Source organism: Staurois parvus, unplaced genomic scaffold (genome assembly GCF_062004578.1).
Source record: "Staurois parvus isolate SC_StPar_1 unplaced genomic scaffold, SC_StPar_1.0 ptg000126l, whole genome shotgun sequence".
Lineage (NCBI taxonomy): Eukaryota > Metazoa > Chordata > Amphibia > Anura > Ranidae > Staurois > Staurois parvus.
Genome location: NW_028317922.1, coordinates 1,896,781 through 1,917,901, shown reverse-complemented (window position 1 = coordinate 1,917,901; position 21,121 = coordinate 1,896,781). Strand labels below are relative to the sequence as shown.

The following is a 21,121-nucleotide window of genomic DNA, read 5'->3' as shown; positions in this document are numbered from 1 at the left end:
ACACACACACACTTACGTTAACCGCTTCCTGACTGCCCCATAGCAGAAATAATGCTAGAGGGTGGCACGGGTGCGCAAAATCACGTGTATATATACACATGATTTTACTTTTCCGAGTAGGAGGCACACACGAGCCCTACCCGCGGCGCCATTCACGGCTCTCAGACCCGGTGATTAGCTGCCGAAGCCCGGTTATTACCGACGATCGGGGAGGAGGGCTGCTTTGTTTACTAACAATCCTGCTTCCTGTCAGCTCGGGCACACTGCTCTGGATGGCTGTGCATGAATGAATGAGTCCCTCATTCATTTTTCAAAAATGAATGAGTCCCTCATTCATTTTTCTGGCCACCTTGCATTCAAACAATTTCTCCCCAGCAAACGTGCCAGATACGGGGTCAAGATGTACAAGACCTGTGAGAGGGCAACAGGCTATACATATGAGTTTCGGATTTACGAGGGAAAAGATCACGTGAAGCCCCCCCCGGATGCCCAGACTACATACTAGATCGTTTGGGACTTGGTGTCATCCTTTTTCCATATGGGGTACCACTTATACGTGGACAATTTTTTATTCAAGCTTGCCATTATTTAGACATTTGTACAACCTTGGAATTGACACATATGGCACCGTGCGACCTAATTGCCGTGGCTTCCCCCAACGGCTTGTAAATACCCGTCTTAGGGGGAAAAAGCCTGCTTGAGAAATGAGGATGTCATTCAGCTGCAGCATCGACTTGTTTATTCTGACAGCAACAGGGTCTTGCTCTCAGAATATACATAAGTAGGTTTGTGCAGTGCTGTTGGATGATATTTTTGAACCCCAGTTAAAAAAAGAGCATATATGCCGAAGCATGGGGGGCCTGGGGTGGCCAGTGGATGAATGGCCCCTATGCTTCGGCATATATATTTTATAATATTTTTTGGCATATTTCATATGTGCCCACCATTAGAAGTGGATGGATGCAGGGCGATATATTATAATGGTTGGCATACCACACATTTTTTCTGGCAGAGATTTCTTCTCTTTTTTTCATTCAGCCCTCAGGCTGCATAAAAAAAAAGAACATAGCATATACACCAAACAAGGACCAGCGACGTACTGGTAAATCACTGGACTTATAACATTGAGTATTTATAACAGGATGATGCCTGTGATCATCTGGTGATCGGCTTTCATGTAAAAGCATACCTAGTGGCTAATTAGCTGCGAGATTACTTTTACAAGCAGCGGGAGAAGATGCCCTCGCTGCCTTCCATGGCCTTCTCAGGCAGTCCGGTGCCAACAGGGGAACCTGAGAATGCAACAGGCGTTTCGGCCAGCTGACTATAGAGCTGATTGGAGACCTGAATGGTGCCAATCATCTCTATAGTCTAAGAAATCGGAATCTATGAGCATTTCATCACTTCAGTTTCGCAGGATATAAACAGCGCCATTTGTAAATTGGGAAAGCATCTGATCACACCGATCTTGGTGAGATTAGATAATGTAAGGGCAGAGGAGATATCTAGAGTCTGATAGACCCCAGATTTCTCAAGAAAGAATATATGACAATGCCCATTGAAGTTGTTATAGAGGATATTTGCATTCCCTGTGATAGCATTAAAGTAATAAAAAAAAATGAAAGGGAAATTGTAAAAATAATATAAAAATCAAAAGAACAAAAAAAAGAAAAAAAAAAAGCTCCCTTGCCCTTCCACGCACACCTGCGTGCGTGAGCGTTGACCCTGTGCCAGTATGTAAACGGCGGTTGTACCATGTGAGGTATCACTGCGAATGTCAGATCAAGGGCAGTAATTCTAGCACTAGACCTGCTCTGTAAATCTAAAATGGTAGCTTGTATAGGCTTTTAAAGTGTTGCCTATGAATATTAAAAATGTATGCAGTTTGTCGCCATTGCACGGGGCATGCGCAATTTTAAAGCATGTCATGTTTGGTATCTATTTACTCGTCATACCATCATCTTTTATATGTTATCAAATAATTGGCCAATATATTGTGTTTTTGTGCATTAAAAGAAAAAAAATGCTCGAGTACTATGTGACATAAAAAATTTAAGCACCCACCATTTTATTTACTAGGGTGTCTGCTTTACAAAAAAATATAATGTTTAGGGGTTCAAAGTAATTTCCTAACAAAAAATACTGATTTTTTTTTTTTTCATGTGAACAAAAAGTGTCAGAAAAGGCTTGTTGTTCAGGCAGTTAGAAGAATGAGTGATCTGTGGCACAAACTTCTAATGCTGGGCCCCACCCCCCAAAACGACCCCTTTTTGGAATGTAGACAGCCCAAACTATTTGCTGAGAGGCTTGTTGAGTCAATAGAAGAATTTATTTTTTTACCATGGGGATACCACATGTGATGAGAGACTTTTTGGCAGTCTAGCCAAGTACATGACCTCAAAATCCAATAAGCACCTTCAGGCTTTTAAAGGGCTTCATTTCCTCATTACACTTCCTGACTACCTATCACAGTTTTGGAGGCCGTGAAATGCCAGGATAGCACCAAAACCCCCCCCCCCCCCCCATGACCCCTTTTTGTAAAGTAGACATCCCAAGTAATTTCATAAGAAGCATTGTGAGTATTTTGCAGATCTCGTTTGTTGCTGCAAGTTTTTGGAAAATGAAGAAAGAAAACAAAAACACATTTTTTTCTTTTCTTTTTTTATCTTGGAGTGTCTACTTTCCAAATAGGGGTCATGGGGGGGTTGTTTCTATAGGTAGTGAGGAAGTGAAATGAGGAAGTTACGCACCTTCAGGCTTTCAAAGTGGTCATTGGATTTCAGGCTCCTGTATGTGGCTAGGCTCCCAAATAGTCTCACACATGTGGTATCCCCATACTCGGTGGAAGTAGCAGAATGTATTTTGGGGTGTAATCCCACATATACCCATGGCTTGTGTGAGCAACATATCGTTTAAATGACAACTTTGTGTAAAAAAAAAAAAAAAAAAAGGCTTTTGTCATTTTTCAAAAACTTGTGGAAAAAATCTAAATCTTCCATGGACTCAATATGCCTCTCAGAAGATAGCTTAGGATGTCTACTTTCTGAAAAGGCATAATTTTGGGGGTGTTTGTACTGTCCTGGTATTTTGGCACCTAAAGAAATGTGATAGGCAGTCAGAAAGTAAAAGCTGAGTAAATTCCATTATCTATACCATAGTTTGTAGTTACTATAACTTTCACACAAAGCAATCAATATACACTTATTGGGATTTTTTTTTTACCAAAAACATTTAGCAGAATACATTTTGGCCTAAATGTATGACTAAATTTGAGTTTTTTGGATATTTTTTATGACAGAAATGAGAAAATATAATTTTTTCAAAATTTCCGGCCTTTTTTGTTTATAGCGCGAAAAATAAAAAGTGCACAGGTGATCAAATACCACCAAAAGAAAGCTCTATTTCTGTGAAAAAAAGGACATAAATATAATTTATGTACCATATTGCATGACCGAGCAATTGTCAGTTAAACTAGTGCAACGCTGTATAGCAAAAAATGTATGGCATAAATTGCAGGGTCTATACCATAGTTTGTAGACGCTATAACTTTCACACAGAGCAATCAATATACACTTATTGGGATTTTTTTACCAAAAACATGTAGCAGAATACATTTTGGCCTAAATTTATTTATTTATTTTTTTAATTCATTATTTGAATGATTGCAACAGATAACAAGAAATACATCGACTCCCGTGTACATGTCCAACATAAATCGTCTCACGTTACAATACACATTGCGGAGGACAAATAGAAAAATAAACCTACAAATATCCATTATACATGGATACAGATAGACATACACTGCAATGACAGATGAGATAAAACCATTAATTTATCTAATACAAAGCAATTCCCATGAGTCAAATATGGATACAGATGACTAAGGGCGTGCAAATCCTAAACGTATTTTTTACCATTTTATGCGGAGAGAAAGAAAGAGAGCAAGGAATGAGAGAGAAAAAAAAGGGGGGGAGGGTCGATGGAAGGGGGAGGAAAGGAGTGCCTGTGAGGGAGCTCGGAGGAGGCGCATCTCAACTTCTATCTATGGACAAAGTCGCCAGAAGGAGACTACGCTAGTCTAATTCATACGCATCGCATATATTCATCAGAGAAACAAAAGAGCTTCCAATAAAACTATCCGGTCTTATGTTCCTCAGTTTTGTCTCGCAAGGTCGAGGTCAGGTCCTCCAGTTGTTCTCTATCATTCACCTTTACAAGCCATTGGGCAACTGTCGGGGAGATTGTTGTTTCCATAAGCTAGGAATGCAGGCCCATGCTGCATTCATCAAGTGCTTCAGAAGAGATTTGTGATACCGCTTCTGCGATAGGGGAGTTAGATTGAGCAGAATTGCAGCAGGATTATCTTGCAGTGAGATGTCCGTGAATTTGTGAATAAGATGGAGCACAGGTTGCCAAAAAGTTTGAAGTTTAGGACATTCCCAAAAGATATGTAAGAGATTACCTACCGATGAACTACATCTCTAACAACAATCACTTTGTTGAGGGTACAGTTTCGCAAGGACTGATGGAGTCCTGTACCAAAGCGTCATTATCTTGTAGGTGGTCTCTTGGTATTTGTTACAGAGGGATGATTTGTGTGCAAAGAAAAGTATGTGTTCCCTTTGGGAATCTGAGAAAGTAACTTGTAAGTCTCATTCCCACTTAACCAAATGGGGGGGGGGGGGGTCGGATTGAGCATTGAGATCTAGGAGGTTGATGATTAAGAATCCTCCTGCGCTTCTATGGACAATCCCCCTCCTAGTAGATAAGCTGCTGACACTCAAACCAATACCTTAATCAGTGTAAAAATCTATATAAATTAGTGTAGCGCTTGAAAAATAAAAAATACCATAATTGTTAAACTATAACAAAATTAATAAATGTGACCAGTGCTGTAATCTTCACAGTGCTCTTATGCCACTAATAGCACTTAGACATTAACAAAACCATCAATATCAGAATATAATAATAAATGTGACAAGTGCTGTGGTCTTCTCAGTGCTCTAATACCACTGAGTAAGAAATAAGACCATAAATCATTAATAATTAGTGATAGTGTCACTTAAAACAATAAATAAATCAATAAATAACAGGTGACGGTGCCACTGCAACTTCATTCAATGTCCAATATTCCTATTGACATTCATCTGTTCGAAGTGTTCTTGATAACCATGCATAGTGTGTATAAATAGTGCCACACGTGAACCAACACACTCCTTATCCACTTTGGCTGCAATGCCTGCTCACCTCCTTCCTGCGACCCCAAGGGGCCCACAAGCCTTTAGGATCACCCTGGATCCTCAAGATTCCTGGTATTGGCACCTTCCTGATATTCCTCCTATCAGGTCTCCTCCACTCCTTCACTGCTATGCCTCCCAGGCTCCTCACCACCGATTGTCTGCAAGCTCTCTCTCACAAAGACAGTGAGTGAAAAAACAGATCCTCCATTGTGTAGTATTTCCAATCAATAGGGTTATGTTATGTCCCTGCAAATTAGGCTCCAAGAAAATGGCGGCCACAATTAGAATGGGGATTAAAGGGCGGGATAGTTGGTTCCACCGCACTATAAAAGAAGGCAGCGTCTCCATAGCGATACCCAGAAGAAGTCACGAGGTACGTGACGTAACGCGTAGGCAATACGTAGACGCTACTTCCGGTATCCGGAGTGTCGCACTTCCGGTGTGGGACGCCATTTTCCTGGTTATCAGGAAGTCACTATCAGAGGTTGCAGTTTACCCAGAGAGGAACGCACTGAGACTGTACAACCGAATGTAAGTCACCTGTTGTTGCGATTTATGAATAAACCCTATTGATTGGAAATACTACACAATGGAGGATCTGTTTTTTCACTCACTGTCTTTGTGAGAGAGAGCTTGCAGACAATCGGTGGTGAGGAGCCTGGGAGGCATAGCAGTGAAGGAGTGGAGGAGACCTGATAGGAGGAATATCAGGAAGGTGCCAATACCAGGAATCTTGAGGATCCAGGGTGATCCTAAAGGCTTGTGGGCCCCTTGGGGTCGCAGGAAGGAGGTGAGCAGGCATTGCAGCCAAAGTGGATAAGGAGTGTGTTGGTTCACGTGTGGCACTATTTATACACACTATGCATGGTTATCAAGAACACTTCGAACAGATGAATGTCAATAGGAATATTGGACATTGAATGAAGTTGCAGTGGCACCGTCACCTGTTATTTATTGATTTATTTATTGTTTTAAGTGACACTATCACTAATTATTAATGATTTATGGTCTTATTTCTTACTCAGTGGTATTAGAGCACTGAGAAGACCACAGCACTTGTCACATTTATTATTATATTCTGATATTGATGGTTTTGTTAATGTCTAAGTGCTATTAGTGGCATAAGAGCACTGTGAAGATTACAGCACTGATCACATTTATTAATTTTGTTATAGTTTAACAATTATGGTATTTTTTATTTTTTAAGCGCTACACTAATTTATATAGATCTAGGAGGTACTTGTAAAGAAGTGGAAAGAGATCTTTGGATCGGACCATCTCCTCGAATGCATGTAGCTTTCTAGGGAAAAGTGAATGCTTAGGTAGAGCATACAAGAAGTGGGATAGTTGGAGGGTCTTCCAACAGTCTGTGAATGAGGTGCATGGGCTGGGGATCAAGGTATCCAATGCCACCCAGCCAGTGGGATGCAAAAAGTGAGATGCACGGAGTGTACCATGGGAGGTCAAGGATCTGAAGCTAGAATCAGTAAGCCTGGGTGGAATCCCTGTGTGATCTATGATAGGCGTCATGGGAGATGGAAAGCTCTCCAAAGATGCCAAGGAAAAAAATTGTTAACTTCAGCCAACACGGGACCTATCAGTGGGTGAGCATTCAGGTGGGATAGGTGTTTCTTTCCTGTCCATGGAAGTCCTGCAAGCGGGACTCTTGCCATTTCTTGTTACAATGTGACCCCTAATTTGTGCTTCTGGTGTCTACACCAGTCCACTACTCTGGTCATCTGGACCGCTGTATAATATAGCGCAGGATCCGGGAAACCCACGCCACCTTTCAGCTTGGGTCTGCGCAACAAATTTCTACTTAAGTGCGGATGTTTACCATGCCAAACAAAACTATTGAATTCAGAGTGCACAGAATGGAAGAAAGCTTGTGGCAGTTTAACTGGTAGAGCACTGTCAGGAGAGGTTTGAAAATAAGGGGGTAGATGGCGTCCAGGTGTGCTGGGATTTTAGTTCCCAAATATTGTATAAACTGCTTAGCCCATTTAAAAGGGAAGTAAGGGCAAAGTCTAGTAATTGTTAATGCGGGTATGGACACATTTAAAGCTTCGGACTCTTGAAGATTAACTTTAAAATTGGAAAATGTACCAGATGTCTCCAAATGCAATGGGAGGGAGGGTAGGGAAGTAAGGGGGTTGGTGACATAGAAAAGCAATTAGTCGGCGTAAGCCGGTACTTTATGGTGATAATCTTTCGTTAGCACACCTTGTACAGAGCTATTGTGTCTAATGTGTTGGAGAAATGGCTCCAAAGTAAGGATGAACAATAGGGCGATAGTGGACAACCCTTTCTAGTGCCATTGGATATCAAAAATGGGTCTGAATTATAACTATTTAAGCGGACGGGTTAGTTTATAATGCAGAGACCCAAGACTGCATCTGTGTTGGTAATCTTATCTGTCGTAAAGTTTCAAAAGGAAATTCCAATTTACCCTGTCAAATGTTTTTTTTGCATCCGTGGACAGGAGTGATAGCGGGGTACATGATTTCTTCACCTTGGCAATGATATTGAGAGTCCTTATGATGTTATCTCAGGCCTCCCGTGTTGGAACAAAGCCTACCTGATCCAACTAAATAATATGGGGTAATAAAGGGGACAATCACAAGTCGATTATTTTGGAGAAGAGCTTCAAATCGCAATTCAAGCGTGAAATAGGTCTATAGCTACTCATAAAAGTGCATCCTTATCCGGTTTGGAAATCAGATATATTAACATGCAATAGATCGAAAGGAACAATTTTGTCGTCCATAATAGCATTAAAGACAGCCCTGAAATGTGGTGCTAGAATCAACTGAAAGGATTTATAATAGGCTATGGCGAAACCATCCGGTCCTGATGCCTTTCCAGGTTGGGCAGAGGCTAGTGCTACAGCGAATTCCTCCGCTGAGATCGGGACAATGCGTCTCTTTCGTCATCTGTAAGTGTTGGAAGATTTGATTCCTATATATATTGCCGCATATCCATGAGCATCTTTGAGCTCAGAGGAGTCTATGAGGAGGGATCTAAGTTGTAAAGCTTAGAGTAAAAATCTCTGAAAGTTTTAGCTAGATCCAGAGTAGAGTGAATCTTTTTACCTGATGGGGAGGAAAAGGCGAATACATAGGTTCGTGAGCATTTGGCTCGCAGTGCATTGGCCAATAATCGGCCACATTTGTCCTCAAACTCATAGAAGGAGCAGCGTGCCTTCAATAAAACATGTTTAGCCTCATAAAGGGAGTGCTCGTGAATAGATTTGCGTACCCTTAAGAGGTTGTTTCAACCGTACGGTCCAATCCCCTCTTATGAGCGCGCTTTAGGACATGAAGCCACGTCAGGAGGTCAGACAACGTTGTCGCCCTTTTCTGCTTGACCAAATGGCCATACTTAATCAGAATCCCTCATACTTATGGACAGACCATACTGAGAGTGGGTTATCTACAAAATTTACGTTGTTAGCAAAACATTTAAGTTCTTGAAGTATATCCGGAGCAATGCTAGGGTCTTTCAGAAGGGACTCATTGAGTCGCCAAGATGATGATTTAGGCTGTGTCGTGTGCACTGATAATTCCAGGAAGATTGGTGCATGATCTGAAAGAGCGATCTTTCCAATTTCCGCCTTGGAGACTTGGGGGATGGTCGAGTGTTTAAGTAGGAAGAAATCAATTCTAGTATAGGAGCCATGCATGGGAGAGAAGAAAGTAAAATCTCTTACCTGTGGGTGCAATATCCTCCAGATATCTACAAGTTGATGGGAATGGAGAAAGTCTAAAAGACGGTCCCTAACCTTCTGGGGTATAAATGAGGAGCCCTTAAAGGAGTCTCGGCGAGGGTCTAGGGTCAGATTGAAATCACTTCCCAATATTCGAGTGCCTTCTAAAAAAAAGTCAGGTGTAGAGAGGAGATTGTCCAGGGTTGGAAGCGGATCACTGTTGGGCAAGTAAATGTTTGCAAGGATGAACGTATGTGGATAAATCCAGCCTTTAAGCAGCAGAAAGCTGCCCTCATGATCCATGCGGACATCAAGGAGTTGCCAGGGAAAATAATTCAATATTAAAATGCTGGTCCCCGTGGATTTAGAGGATGGAGACGGACTATGATAAACCGTTGGAAAATGCTTGTTGCATAATTTAAGGATTTTGAAAAAATTTAAAGTGAGTTTCCTGAAGGAGGACAATCTGCGCTCTATGTCTCCAGAGTTCTGCCAAGCAGCTTGTTAGTTTTTCAGGAGAATTCAATCCCTTAATGTTCCAAGAGAGGATCTTCATCGCCATGGCGGTGCTGGTCACAACACTTCAACCCCCCCTCCAACGACTGAGGGGAAAAAAAAGGGGGGGGGGGAGAAGAGGGGTGGGGGGAAAGGAGGCAAAAAAGAAAAGGAGAGGAAGAAAGAAGCCGACAGAAAGAAATAGACTAAGCTTCAGAAAATAAATACCCTACAATGCAGTCTCCATAGAAAAAGTCTACCGCCACCAGGGCAGAGAAGGCCTAAAGTGGGAGGCGCTAAGGCACTAACAATTACAGAACCCCGAGTGCACTGAACCCCACAGCATGTATGAAGGGTCACAGTGAGCCAATCTAGGCTGTTCCGGGGAGCAGAATAATAAACAAAGCAGCTAATCCAACAAACACAAACCATATAATGAGAACACATCAACATGTAAAATATGAGTAAACAAATATCTCTGCTAAGGAGGACCATGGTATTCAGGCAGCCTGAGTAGAATAGGGAAACTACCCCAAAAAAAAAAAAGGGGGGGGGGAAGGGAAAGGTAGGGAGGGATACAACGGGCAGGAGGGAGGTAAGGGGGGGGAGCAAGGGGGTTGGAAGGGAATGAGAAGGAATAGGGTAGGGGAGAGAAGGGAAAGGGCATGGCAATCATAGGCACAAATACTGTGTGGCATAGCAAACAGTGATGTCAGTGATGGTAATAAACATAAGGCCACAGAGGATAGCCATCATCCCCTGCATATAGCGCAATCAACAATCTTGGCACCATTAGGGGAATTCATACCCAATAACATAATACAGGTACTATAGTTCCATAGGCCTTGCATAAGTAATAGGAGGGTACACCCCCCCCCCCCTCTGCCTGGCCTGCCAATAAGAGACCCGCCAAGGCAGAAGGAGCCCCACCTCACCACACGCATCCCGCATGGAGGCACGTGTTCAAGGACCTATTCGGAGTGAACAATGTTCCTCAGGAGTGGTTTGAGGTATCCGAATCTGGTCTGACAATGAGGAGGAATGAAAAAGACTTTTCAGTGCTGTAGAAATTATAGTAACCAGTGGAAACTATAGAGGAGAGGCAGGGTAGTCAGCTCAGATGAACTGTGATTAAGTCCTTTTGTGAGACTACGTCTTCAGGACGCATCCCTTTGAGAGTTCCGCTGTCGCCCTCTATGGGACCACCGGTTGGATCTTTCCCTTTGAGGTTGGCTCCATGGAGCTCCTGGTGGAGGATCAGGTGAGGTCACAGCAGTTAGCCAGTTTGGCACATGGAAGGGGTCTAATTCTGCAAAAGCAAAGAGATCAGGTAGCTCAGAAGGCTGATGTGGGGAGAACATGCAGTTCCCCTTCCTTACGATCACATGGAATGGGTGGCCCCATTTGTAGGTTAGGCTCGATTTACCAAGCTGTTCAAGTAGAATTTTGATTGTCGTGCGTCTTGAGACATCTGGCAGTAGATGAACAGCTGCGTTGTCAAATTTTAAGATGCCAACCTGCCAGGCTCGCTGTAAAATTTCCTCCTTTAGGATGTAAGAATGTAAGCGGCACAATACATCCCGTGGCCTATTTGGTAAGGGGTGTTGAGGCCCCAGGGTCCTGTGTACTCTGTCGATAATAATTTCCGTGTCTTGTGGACGGTCTAAGTATCTGTTGAAAATGGCGGTTACTTTAGATCGGAGCTCACCCTGTTGTATCGACTCAGGGATTCTGCGGAGCCGGAAGTTTTGTCACCGGCTGCAAATTCTCCAGGTCATCCAGTGAAAGTTGGAGATTAATAATTATAATTTGCTCTGAAAGCTTTGCCTGTGAGGATTGCAAGGACTGGATAGAGTGGGACGTAGTGTCACGATCTTGTTTTATCACTAACAAACGAGAGTCCAGAGCAGAAGCCTCTTGTTTAAGTCCCTGCACCTCACCTCTCATCGCAGTCTCTACACTGCTTGCAAGTGCCTCAAAGTCAGCTCTGGTGGGCAGTTGTTGGAGTAGAGACCATAGTGTCTTTACTGTTGGTAGTTTCGTCATAGGTTGTAAGTCAAATATAGGGGACATTAAAGTACTCACTGTGCCCTGAGGGAATAGTCCTGGGTCCACGTGGGCTGATGTCCCGGCCTGTCTGAGGTTGTAATCCCCTGGAGAAGCAAGGCCCACTTCAGATCCACAATTGGCCGGGCTGTGAGTGCACAGATTCCTGTCAGGTGTCAGGGAGAGCAAGACGGGGGGAGAGATCGCTCAGTGGTGTGAATGGAGGCAATAGATGTGTGTCCTCCTGCTGTATGTCTCGCTCTGTCAGGACAGAGGCCGTGGCCACCGCTGGAGTCTCAGGGCAGGTGGGCGCCATGTTAGCTGGGTCCAGAGTGGAGACTGCTGGCTGAAGCGGGCTATAGCAATGAAATCAGCCTGGGGATCCTCTGCTTGTTGTCCGGAAGGTGCCAGGGGGCCAGACAAGGCTCACAATGCGGGGTATCTACTGCACGTAAGCTGCAGAGGAGCCGCCGGCCGGGAGCTCTGGTGAAGCACGTCTTCACGCAGCCATGCCGAGACCACGCCCCCCTTGGCCTAACTTTATGACTAACTTTGAGTTTACTATATGTTTTGTATAGCCAAACGTTTTTAAAAAATTGTTTTTTTTTTCTAAATTTTTTTTTTTTATAGCACAAAAAATTAAAAGTGCACAGGTGATCAAATGCTACTGAAAGAATGCTATTTGTGTGGGAAAAAAAAAGGACGTAAATTTCATTTGAGTACAGTGTTGCATGACCATGCAATTACCAGTTAAAATAGTGCAGCGCCAACTAGCAAAAAAAGGCCTGGTGAGGAAGGGGAGTAAATCCTCAGGAGGGCAAGTGGTTAAAGAGTAACTCCACTTTTGTTGTGAAAAAAAATACAACAAACAATCCACTCTGGGTGATCCATGTACACTGCAGGGATTTTTTTTTCCTTTGTTAAACTTTATTAGACATTTTTCCTTTTTACATCACAACTCAACTACACAAAAACACTTTACAATCACCAGCAATTACAATTATGGTTTTGATTGTCTCCAGCTACCGTAATAATTACATACACCCCTAGTGTGTGTGTGTATGTATGCATGTGTATATATATATATATATATATATATATATATATAGTGACGGAAACGAGTATTTGATCCCCTGCTGATTTTGAATGTTTGCCCACTCACAAAGAAATGATCAGTCTAAAAATCAAATGGTAGGTGTATTGTAACACTGAGAGACAGAATAGCAACCAAAAATTCAAATGAAATGCATGTCTAACAAATTATGCACTGATTTGCATGTTCATGAGGGAAATAAGTATTTGATCCCCTTCACAAAACATGACTTAGTACTTGGTGGCAAATCTCTTGTTGGCAATCACAGAGGTCAGACGTTTCCTGTAGTTCGTCACCAGGTTTGCACACATCTCAGGAGGGATTATGGCCCACTCTTGGCAGATCCTCTCCAAGTCATTAAGGTTTGGTGGCTGACGTTTGGCAACTCGAACTTTCAGCTCTCTCCACAGATTTTCAATCGGATTAAGGTCTTGAGAATGGCTAGGCCACTCCAGGACCTTAATGTGCTTCTTCTTGAACCACTCATTTGTTTTCTTGGCCATGTGTTTTGGGTCATTGTCATGCTGAAACACCCATCCACGACCCATTTTCAATGCCCTGGCTGAGGGAAGAAGGTTCTCACCCAAGATTTTATGGTACATTGCCCCGTCCCTCGTCCCTTTGATGCGGTGCAGTTGTCCTGTCCCCTTAGCTGAAAAACACCCCCAAGCCAGAAAGTTTCCACCACCATGATTGACAGTTGGGATGGTGTTCTTGGGGTCATAGGCAGCATTGCTCCTCCTGCAAACACGGCGAGTTGAGTTGATGCCAAAGAGCTCAATTTTGGTCTCATCTGACCACAACACTTTCAACTAGTCCTCCTCTACATTATTCAGATGTTCAGTGGCAAACTTCAGACAGGCCTGGATATGTGATTTCTTGAGCAGAGGGACCTTACGGGCACTGCAGGATTTCAATCCTTGTCTGCGTAGTGTGTTACAAATTGTCTTCTTGGTGATTGTGGTCCCAGCTGCCTGGAGATCGACAAGATCCTCACATGTAATTCTGGGATGATTCCGCACTGTTCTCATGATCATTGACACTCCACGAGGTGAGATCTTGCATGGTGCACCAGACTTAGGGAGACTGACAGTTGTTTTGTGTTTCTTCCATTTGCGAATGATTGCACCAAGTGTTGTCACCTTCTCACCAACCTGCTTGGCGATAGTTTGATAGCCCAGTCCAGCCTTGTGTAGGTCTACAATCTTGTCCCTGACATCCTTGGACAGCTCTTTGGTCTTTGCCATAGTGGAGAGTGCAATCTGATTGATTGCTCCTGTGGACAGGTGTCTTTTATACAGGTAACAAAATAAGATTAGCAGCACTCTGTTTAAGAAACTGCTTCTAATCTAAGCTTGTTACCTGTATGAAAGACACCTGGTAGCCAGAAATCCTGCTGAATGATAGTGGATCAAATACTTATTTCCCTCATGAACATGCAAATCAGTGCATAATTTGTTAGACATGCATTTCTTCTGAATGTTTTGTTGCTATTTTGTCTCTCATTGTTACAATACACCTACCATTCAATTTTTAGACTGATCATTTCTTTGTGAGTGGTGCAAACATTCAAAATCAGCAGTGGATCAAATACTTATTTCCTTCAGTGTGTGTGTGTATATATATATTCAAAACCAAATTATACATGATGATACGTTCTGTTTAAACATTCCCTCAATCTTCTAATTATACTATTAATATCTCTCTATGTGACTCATACCATTTCCCCTGTGACCATATTAGCCAGCCTGGTCAGTTGCCAAAATCAGTAACCTGTAACATGTTGTGTTGCCTTGGATATAAATATCAAAAGACTTATGGTGAATTCTTACATTTTGTGTTTTCTAGCTTTACCTTCCTCTTATTCCTGCTCTGAGGCTCTCTGTCATAAGATAGAGGAGTTGGAGAAGGTTCTTAAAAAAGAGAGAGAAATCGATGAGGATGTGGACATTATAAGCATGGAGGAAGAAGAGAAGCCTTGCATCAAGAAGGAAAATGAAAATGGAGATGATGATAAATTTTACTTAACCCCAAATTTATCCTGCGAGTTCATCAGAGACACAGCACAGGAGGTAGAGTTTTATTGAAGTTTTCAGTTGTCAGTGATAAAGTTATATGTTCTTTACTGGAACTGTGGTACCAGTGTGTCTAATGGGTTGGTACTATATTTGTAAAAAGTAATAATATATTGCAGTTTGGTATAAAATACATTTAAAATATCACACCTCTCTAGATAAATGTTGCACATAGTTTTACGATTTTTTTTTTCAGTTCATTTGTGAATTTAAACAGAATTTCTAGGCAACAAGCATTGCAACTGTCACGGATCCGGGTATGACCAGAGATGTGTGGGCTAACACAGGGAAACGCAGGCTCAAGTATGGTGTAAACAATATAATTTATTAGAGGCTATACGAAAATATAAATGCACAATATAAACAAAACCAAACCTCCAACTGATAACTGAAAGTACAAGCACACAGACAAGAGTAGTCAGGGTTGGTGAGGTGGAGTGGTCAGGCAGGCCGGGTCAGGAACCATCGGGCAGACAAGGTAAAAAGGAGCAGGCAGAGCGTAGTCAGATGGGCCGGGTCAGGAACAATCAGGCATACAAGGTACCAGAGGCACAGGGGCTCATGGGAACAATACCAAGGCACTGACTGCAGGCCTGGCCATTGCTTAAATACACCTCCTGCAATCAGCCTCAGGTGATGGCTTGATTGCAGGAGAGAGATTCAGGCTGCTGAGAGCACCCTCTGGCCAGCACTGGTACTGCAGCCCACAAGGCAAGTGAGCCCCAGCACCACCTGTGCTGAGCCCATTCCTGACAGCAACTGTGCCAATGTCAAGCTTCCACAATTTACCTCAAAGTTGAAGTATGGCCAAAAACTATTTGCACAGTAAAAATGTTACCTCTAACAGCTCTCTTGCTGCTGCAGCTTTGTGGAATCTCCTTGCTTTTATTGAATCCACAGTCTCCGGTCTTTGTAGTTCTGGCTGATGTACATTGATCAGTGTGGGTGGGTCACTTGCTGGGGAAGATCATGACATTCATCTGCACCTTCTCCATTCATTCTGTGAGTAAGATGCAAGCTATTTTCTAAACAGAGGAGGTGCCAAGCGAGTACTGCACCGCGACCCCCCCCCCTTTCCCTCCCCAAACAGCTGGGATACACGACATTGTGGGCTTGATAAAAATGAGTAAAAGATTTCTCAAAGATTGCAGAATTTAGATGTGGGGCACTCTTCATTATCTTATTCTTTACTGTGCAAATGTATAATCATAGTTGTTGGCCATACTTCAGCTTTAAAGTATATCAAAACCCAAAAACAAAAATGTAGTAAATTGCAGCTTACCAGTTCAGATGTGGTTTGCTTTCTGGACCTTTGACTAAGTGGACATTTGATAAGTGGAGTTAACTGGAGTTGGAAACAGGAGATTATAACAGGAGTCTACTAACCTGTAAGTGACAACTGATATTTTCTTTAATATTGTAACTGGGATAATGTGTGCTAGAAGGGTGGAAGGTTTTGTGCGGTGCACAGCGTGCCCCATGTATGCAACAATGGAGTAACAGTTCCAGGATGGATACCGCTGCAACAGATGTGAGCGGGTTGCCATTCTGGAAACTTGTGTTAAATATCTGGAGGAGCAAGTTGCAACACTGGGCAGAACCGACATCCTTGAAAGGGGTCTTCTGCTCTCTGAGCAGGTAGCTAATGGGATTGATGTGGAGGGTGTAGGGGCTAATCAGGATTATGAGGTAGGAAGATGGGTTACTGTAACGAGAGGGAGTGGTAGGGGCTCACAAAAGAGGAAGGCCAGCCCTGGGTTTGTGCACCCAAACAGATTTGCCAAGTTGGGTGAAGATGTGGGGGTGGCAAGCTCAGGGGTGGCAGCCCTGGATGTCACTGCTATCCCTAACAGCCAGGAGGGCAAACCATCTGAGAGGGGTGGTGAGGGTAGTGCAGGAAGGCCTAGACAGTTGGTGGTAGTAGGGGATTCTATAATCAGAAGGACTGATAGAATAATTTGTTGCCAGGATCGCCTCAACCGAATGGTTTGCGGTCTCCCTGGTGCCAGGGTTCGGCATGTGGTGGACCGGGTGGATAAATTACTGAGAGGGACTGGGCATGACCCAGCTGTCTTGGTTCATGTTGGAACAAATGACAGAATACATGGAAGGTGGAGGCTCCTTAAGAATCAATTTAAAGAACTAGGCTGCAAGTTGAAGGGAAGGACCTCCAAGGTGATATTCTCTGAAATATTACCTGTGCCATGTTCAACTCAGGAAAGACAGAGGGAGATCAGAGAACTCAATGCATGGCTGAAGACCTGGTGTAAGAGGGAAGGATTTGGGTTTCTAGAGCACTGGGCTGACTTTTCATTGGGGTGCAACCTATATGCTAGAGATGGTTTGCACCTTTATGGAAGGGGGTCTGCTGTGCTAGGGGAGAGGTTTATAGGAAGGTTGGAGGAATATTTAAACTAGGATCGAGGGGGGTGGGAGAATTAGATTATAACGGGGTAGACCGATCAGACAGGGGTCAGTTCTTATTGGTGGGTGGAAAGGGGAAAAATGGGGGGAAGGCTATGGCAGATAAGAAGATTCCCATGTTAAAAACAACCAGTGGAATTGGTACCATTTTTGTATAAAAATAAAAAATATGCAAAATACGTGTGAACAAGGTGTCAATGAATTAGTGTTTGTTCACCAATTCCAGAAGTCTGTCAAGCAAAATAGGTGAGTTAGAAGCTTTGGTGCATGAAGAGAACTATGATTTAATTGGTATTGCTGAATCTTGGCTTCATTCTTCACATGACTGGGCCATTAATATTCCTGGCTATGTTCTCTTTCAGAGAGACAGGGTAAATCGGAAAGGTGGTGGTGTCTGTCTCTATGTGAGAAGTGATCTCAGAGCGAGTGTGAAAGAGGACCTAGTTGATGGAGAGTGTGATGAGGCTGAAGTATTATGGGTGGAACTGCACATGGGGGTGCATACTACAAAGGAAATTATTGGAGTTTGTTATAGGCCTCCCAGTGTTAATGAGGAGTTGGAGACTCAGCTCCTTGCACAGATCGAAAGGGCTGGGACGGTGATAATAATGGGGGATTTTAACTATCCAGAAATTGACTGGAGTAATGGTACTGCAGGAACAGTTAAAGGGCAAAAATTTATAAACCTACAGGACAATTTTATGGTACAGTTCATAGAGGCCTCTACTAGGAATGATGCTCTGCTGGACCTGGTAATCTCAAACCATGCAGAGCTTCTTACGAATGTCCATATAAAAGAACATCTGGGTAGCAGTGACGATAACATGATTTTGTTTATTGTTCACTGTAAACAGCGAGCACATACGAGAAAAATAGAAACGCTCAATTTTAAGAGAGCTAATTTTCCAAGGCTGAGAGCTGCTCTCCTAGACTTAGAATGGGAGGGAATATTGGCATCAATGAACACAACACAGAAATGGGAGTTCTTCAAAAAGACTGTATGTGAACACACTGTAAAATATATTCCCATGGCCAACCAGTTTACGGCCAAAGTTGAAAAAGCTATAGATAATAAGAAAAGAGATTTTATTAAGTATAAAAATGAAGGAACGCAATCATCGTTTAAACAATACAAAGAATATAATAGAATATGCAAAAAGGAAATAAAGGCAGAAAAAATTGAAAACGAACAGATTGCAATAGATAGGACCAACCCCCAAAAATTCTCAAATTAATATATTAATAGTAAAAAGGTCCAGTCCGAGCATGTAGGCCCTTTACAAAATAATCTAGAGTGGGTGACTGGGGGACAAAGAGAAGGCAAATTTATTAAATACCTTCTAAAGCTCTGTGTATACAAAGGAGCATGGGGGAGCTCTCGTCCATAATGGGCATGGTATTGACATAGCTCCAGATGTGAACTTGGTGTAGAGCTGTTCACCCTGAGGTCATCACAGAGGATAAGGGGCATTCTTTACATCTGGAGGAAAATAAATGTAATCTCCAGAAACGGAAAGGTTTCTTCACAGCGAGAGCTGTGAAAATGTGGAATAGACTCCCACAAGAGTTGGTTCTGGCCATCTCAGTGGATTGCTTTAAAAAGGGCTGGATTATTTCTTAGATACGCAGAATATTACTGGATACTAACATTTATAGGTAAAGTTGATCCAAAGAATATCTGATTTGCCTCTCGGGGGATCAGGAAGGAATTTTTTTCCTGCAGGAGCAAATTGGATCATGCTTTGCTGGGGTTTTTTTTTTGCCTTCCTTGGGATCAACTGTGGGTATAGGATTATAACTTTTTTTTCTTTTTTCATTGTTGAACAGGATGGACTTTTGTCTTTTTTTCAGGCAGATTAACTATGTAACTATGTGGTTTCTGCATCCCAAACGGTGTTAATTGTATTCCCAACTGTCCTCTGTGAACTACAAATCACTATTCCTCTATATATATATATATATATATATATATATACACACGCACACAGTTGTGTTCAAAATAATATCAGTCAGACATCACTAACCTGATCAATCACTGTTTTTGGTAGAAATGACATTTCTACATGGCGAATAATTTACTAGCAGGTGTAGTAGAGTAATAGAAATCCAACATACCCAGCAGTCATTAAATGCATGCTGCTCATTCTGTGTAATTGAATCACTAATTGAAAGGAGCATGTTCAAAATAATAGCAGTGTGGAGTTCTATTAGTGAGGTCATTCATTCTTTGAAAAACAGGTGGCAATTATTGCCCTTATTTAAGGAAGGAAGGCAGCAAATGTTGTACATGCTGGTTACAGTGCATTTCTCTCTGAAATTCTGAGGAAAATGGGTCGTTCCAGACATTGTTCAGAAGAACAGCGTACCTTGATTAAAAAGTTGATTGAAGAGGGGAAAACATATAAAGAAGTGCAGAAAATGATAGGCTGCTAAGCTAAAATGATCGCAAATGCTTTAAAATGGCAACCAAAACCTGAAAGACGTGGAAGAAAGCGAAAATCTACCATTCAAATGGATAGAAGAATAACCAAAATGGCAAGGACTCAGCCAACAATCAGCTCCAGGAAGATCAAAGAAGGTCTAAAGTTACCTGTGAGTACTGTTACAATTAGAAGACGCCTATGTGAAGCCAAGCTATCTGCAAGAAGCCCCCGCAAATTCCACTGTTGAAAAAAAGACATGTGCTGAAGAGGTTACAATTTGCCAAAGAGCACATTGACTGGCCTAAAGAGAAATGGTGCAACATTTTGTGGACTGATGAAAGTAAGATTGTTCTTTTTGGGTCTAGTGGCCGGAGACAGTTTCAGACGACCCCCAAACACTGTATTCAAGCCACAGTACACTGTGAAGACACAGTGAAGCATGGTTGCGCAAGCATCATGATATGGGGATGTTTCTCATACTACGGTGTTGGACCTATTTATCGCATACCAGGGATCATGGATCAGTTTGAATACATCAGAATACTTGAAGAGGTCATGCTGCCTTATGCTGAAGAGGAAATGCCCTTGAAATGGGTGTTCCAACAAGACAATGACCCCAAACACACCAGTAAACGTGCAACATCTTGGTTCCAGACCAACAAGATTGACGTTATGGAGTGGCCAGCCCAATCCCCGGATCTTAATCCAATAGAAAACATGTGGGGTGACATCAAAAATGCAGTTTCTGAGGCAAAACCAAGAAATAGAGAAGAACTGTGGAATGTAGTCCAATCATCCTGGGCTGGAATACCTGTTCACAGGTGCCAGAAGTTGGTTGACTCCATGCAACACAGATGTACAGCAGTTCTCAGAAACAGTGCTTATACAACTAAATATTCATTAAGTGATTCAAAGGAAAGCAAAATCTTCAAACATTTTTCAGTTTATATAGTGAATGTTTGAGTTTGTAAAGAAGAATACAAACACTGCTATTTTTTTGAACAGTCTAATATTCACTTTTCTTCAATTTTTTTTTAGAGGAACAACACAAATGTGATATATTTTTCTTCATGTTTTGATTTGGAATAGAATGTGTAGTGTTCCCAATGCATTTGTGTGTATGGAAATAAAAGCTATTAGAAGGATTTTGAGCTTTATTCACTTTCTTCAACACACTGCTTTTCTTTTGAACACAACTGTATGTGTGTGTGTGTATATATATATATATATATCTATATATAATGGAGATGAAGAAGGGGGAGTATTTGTAGTTTAAATTAGAAGGGCAGCCTAGAGTGATGATGCTGCTCCTCCACAGATACAATACAGTGAGTGAGCATTTTCAGCCTAGGAAAGTAAGTGTGTTATAGGCATGATCATTAGGTGAAACTTTAAGAAAAAAAAAACAGCCTGAAAACTAATGCATCTACCTTATCTAAGACCTGGCAACTTGCAATATATTACATTTTTTATTTTTTTTAGTTATATGTGGGGCAGTGTGGGCTATGTCACCCTTGGTTTCCGTGTCTTCGATGAGCCAAGAGCAAGCTCTCCTGGCTGTAATTCTTGACTCTGTTCTCATCCAGATGGGAATTGTGGGTGCCTAATATTCATAT

At 42.2% G+C, this 21,121-nt stretch overlaps 1 protein-coding gene across 6 annotated transcripts in view; it reads left to right on the top strand.

The window, feature by feature from the left end:
* The window catches only part of YEATS2 (YEATS domain containing 2), an 87,128-nt gene that overhangs the window by 59,357 nt on the left and 6,650 nt on the right, over positions 1-21,121 (top strand). For all 6 annotated transcript variants that reach the window (XM_089672341.1, XM_089672340.1, XM_089672339.1 and 3 more), the window contains one exon: positions 14,432-14,655. In XM_089672341.1, coding sequence (XP_089528467.1) covers positions 14,432-14,655 — 224 coding nt within the window. The remainder of the gene's footprint in view (positions 1-14,431; positions 14,656-21,121) is intronic.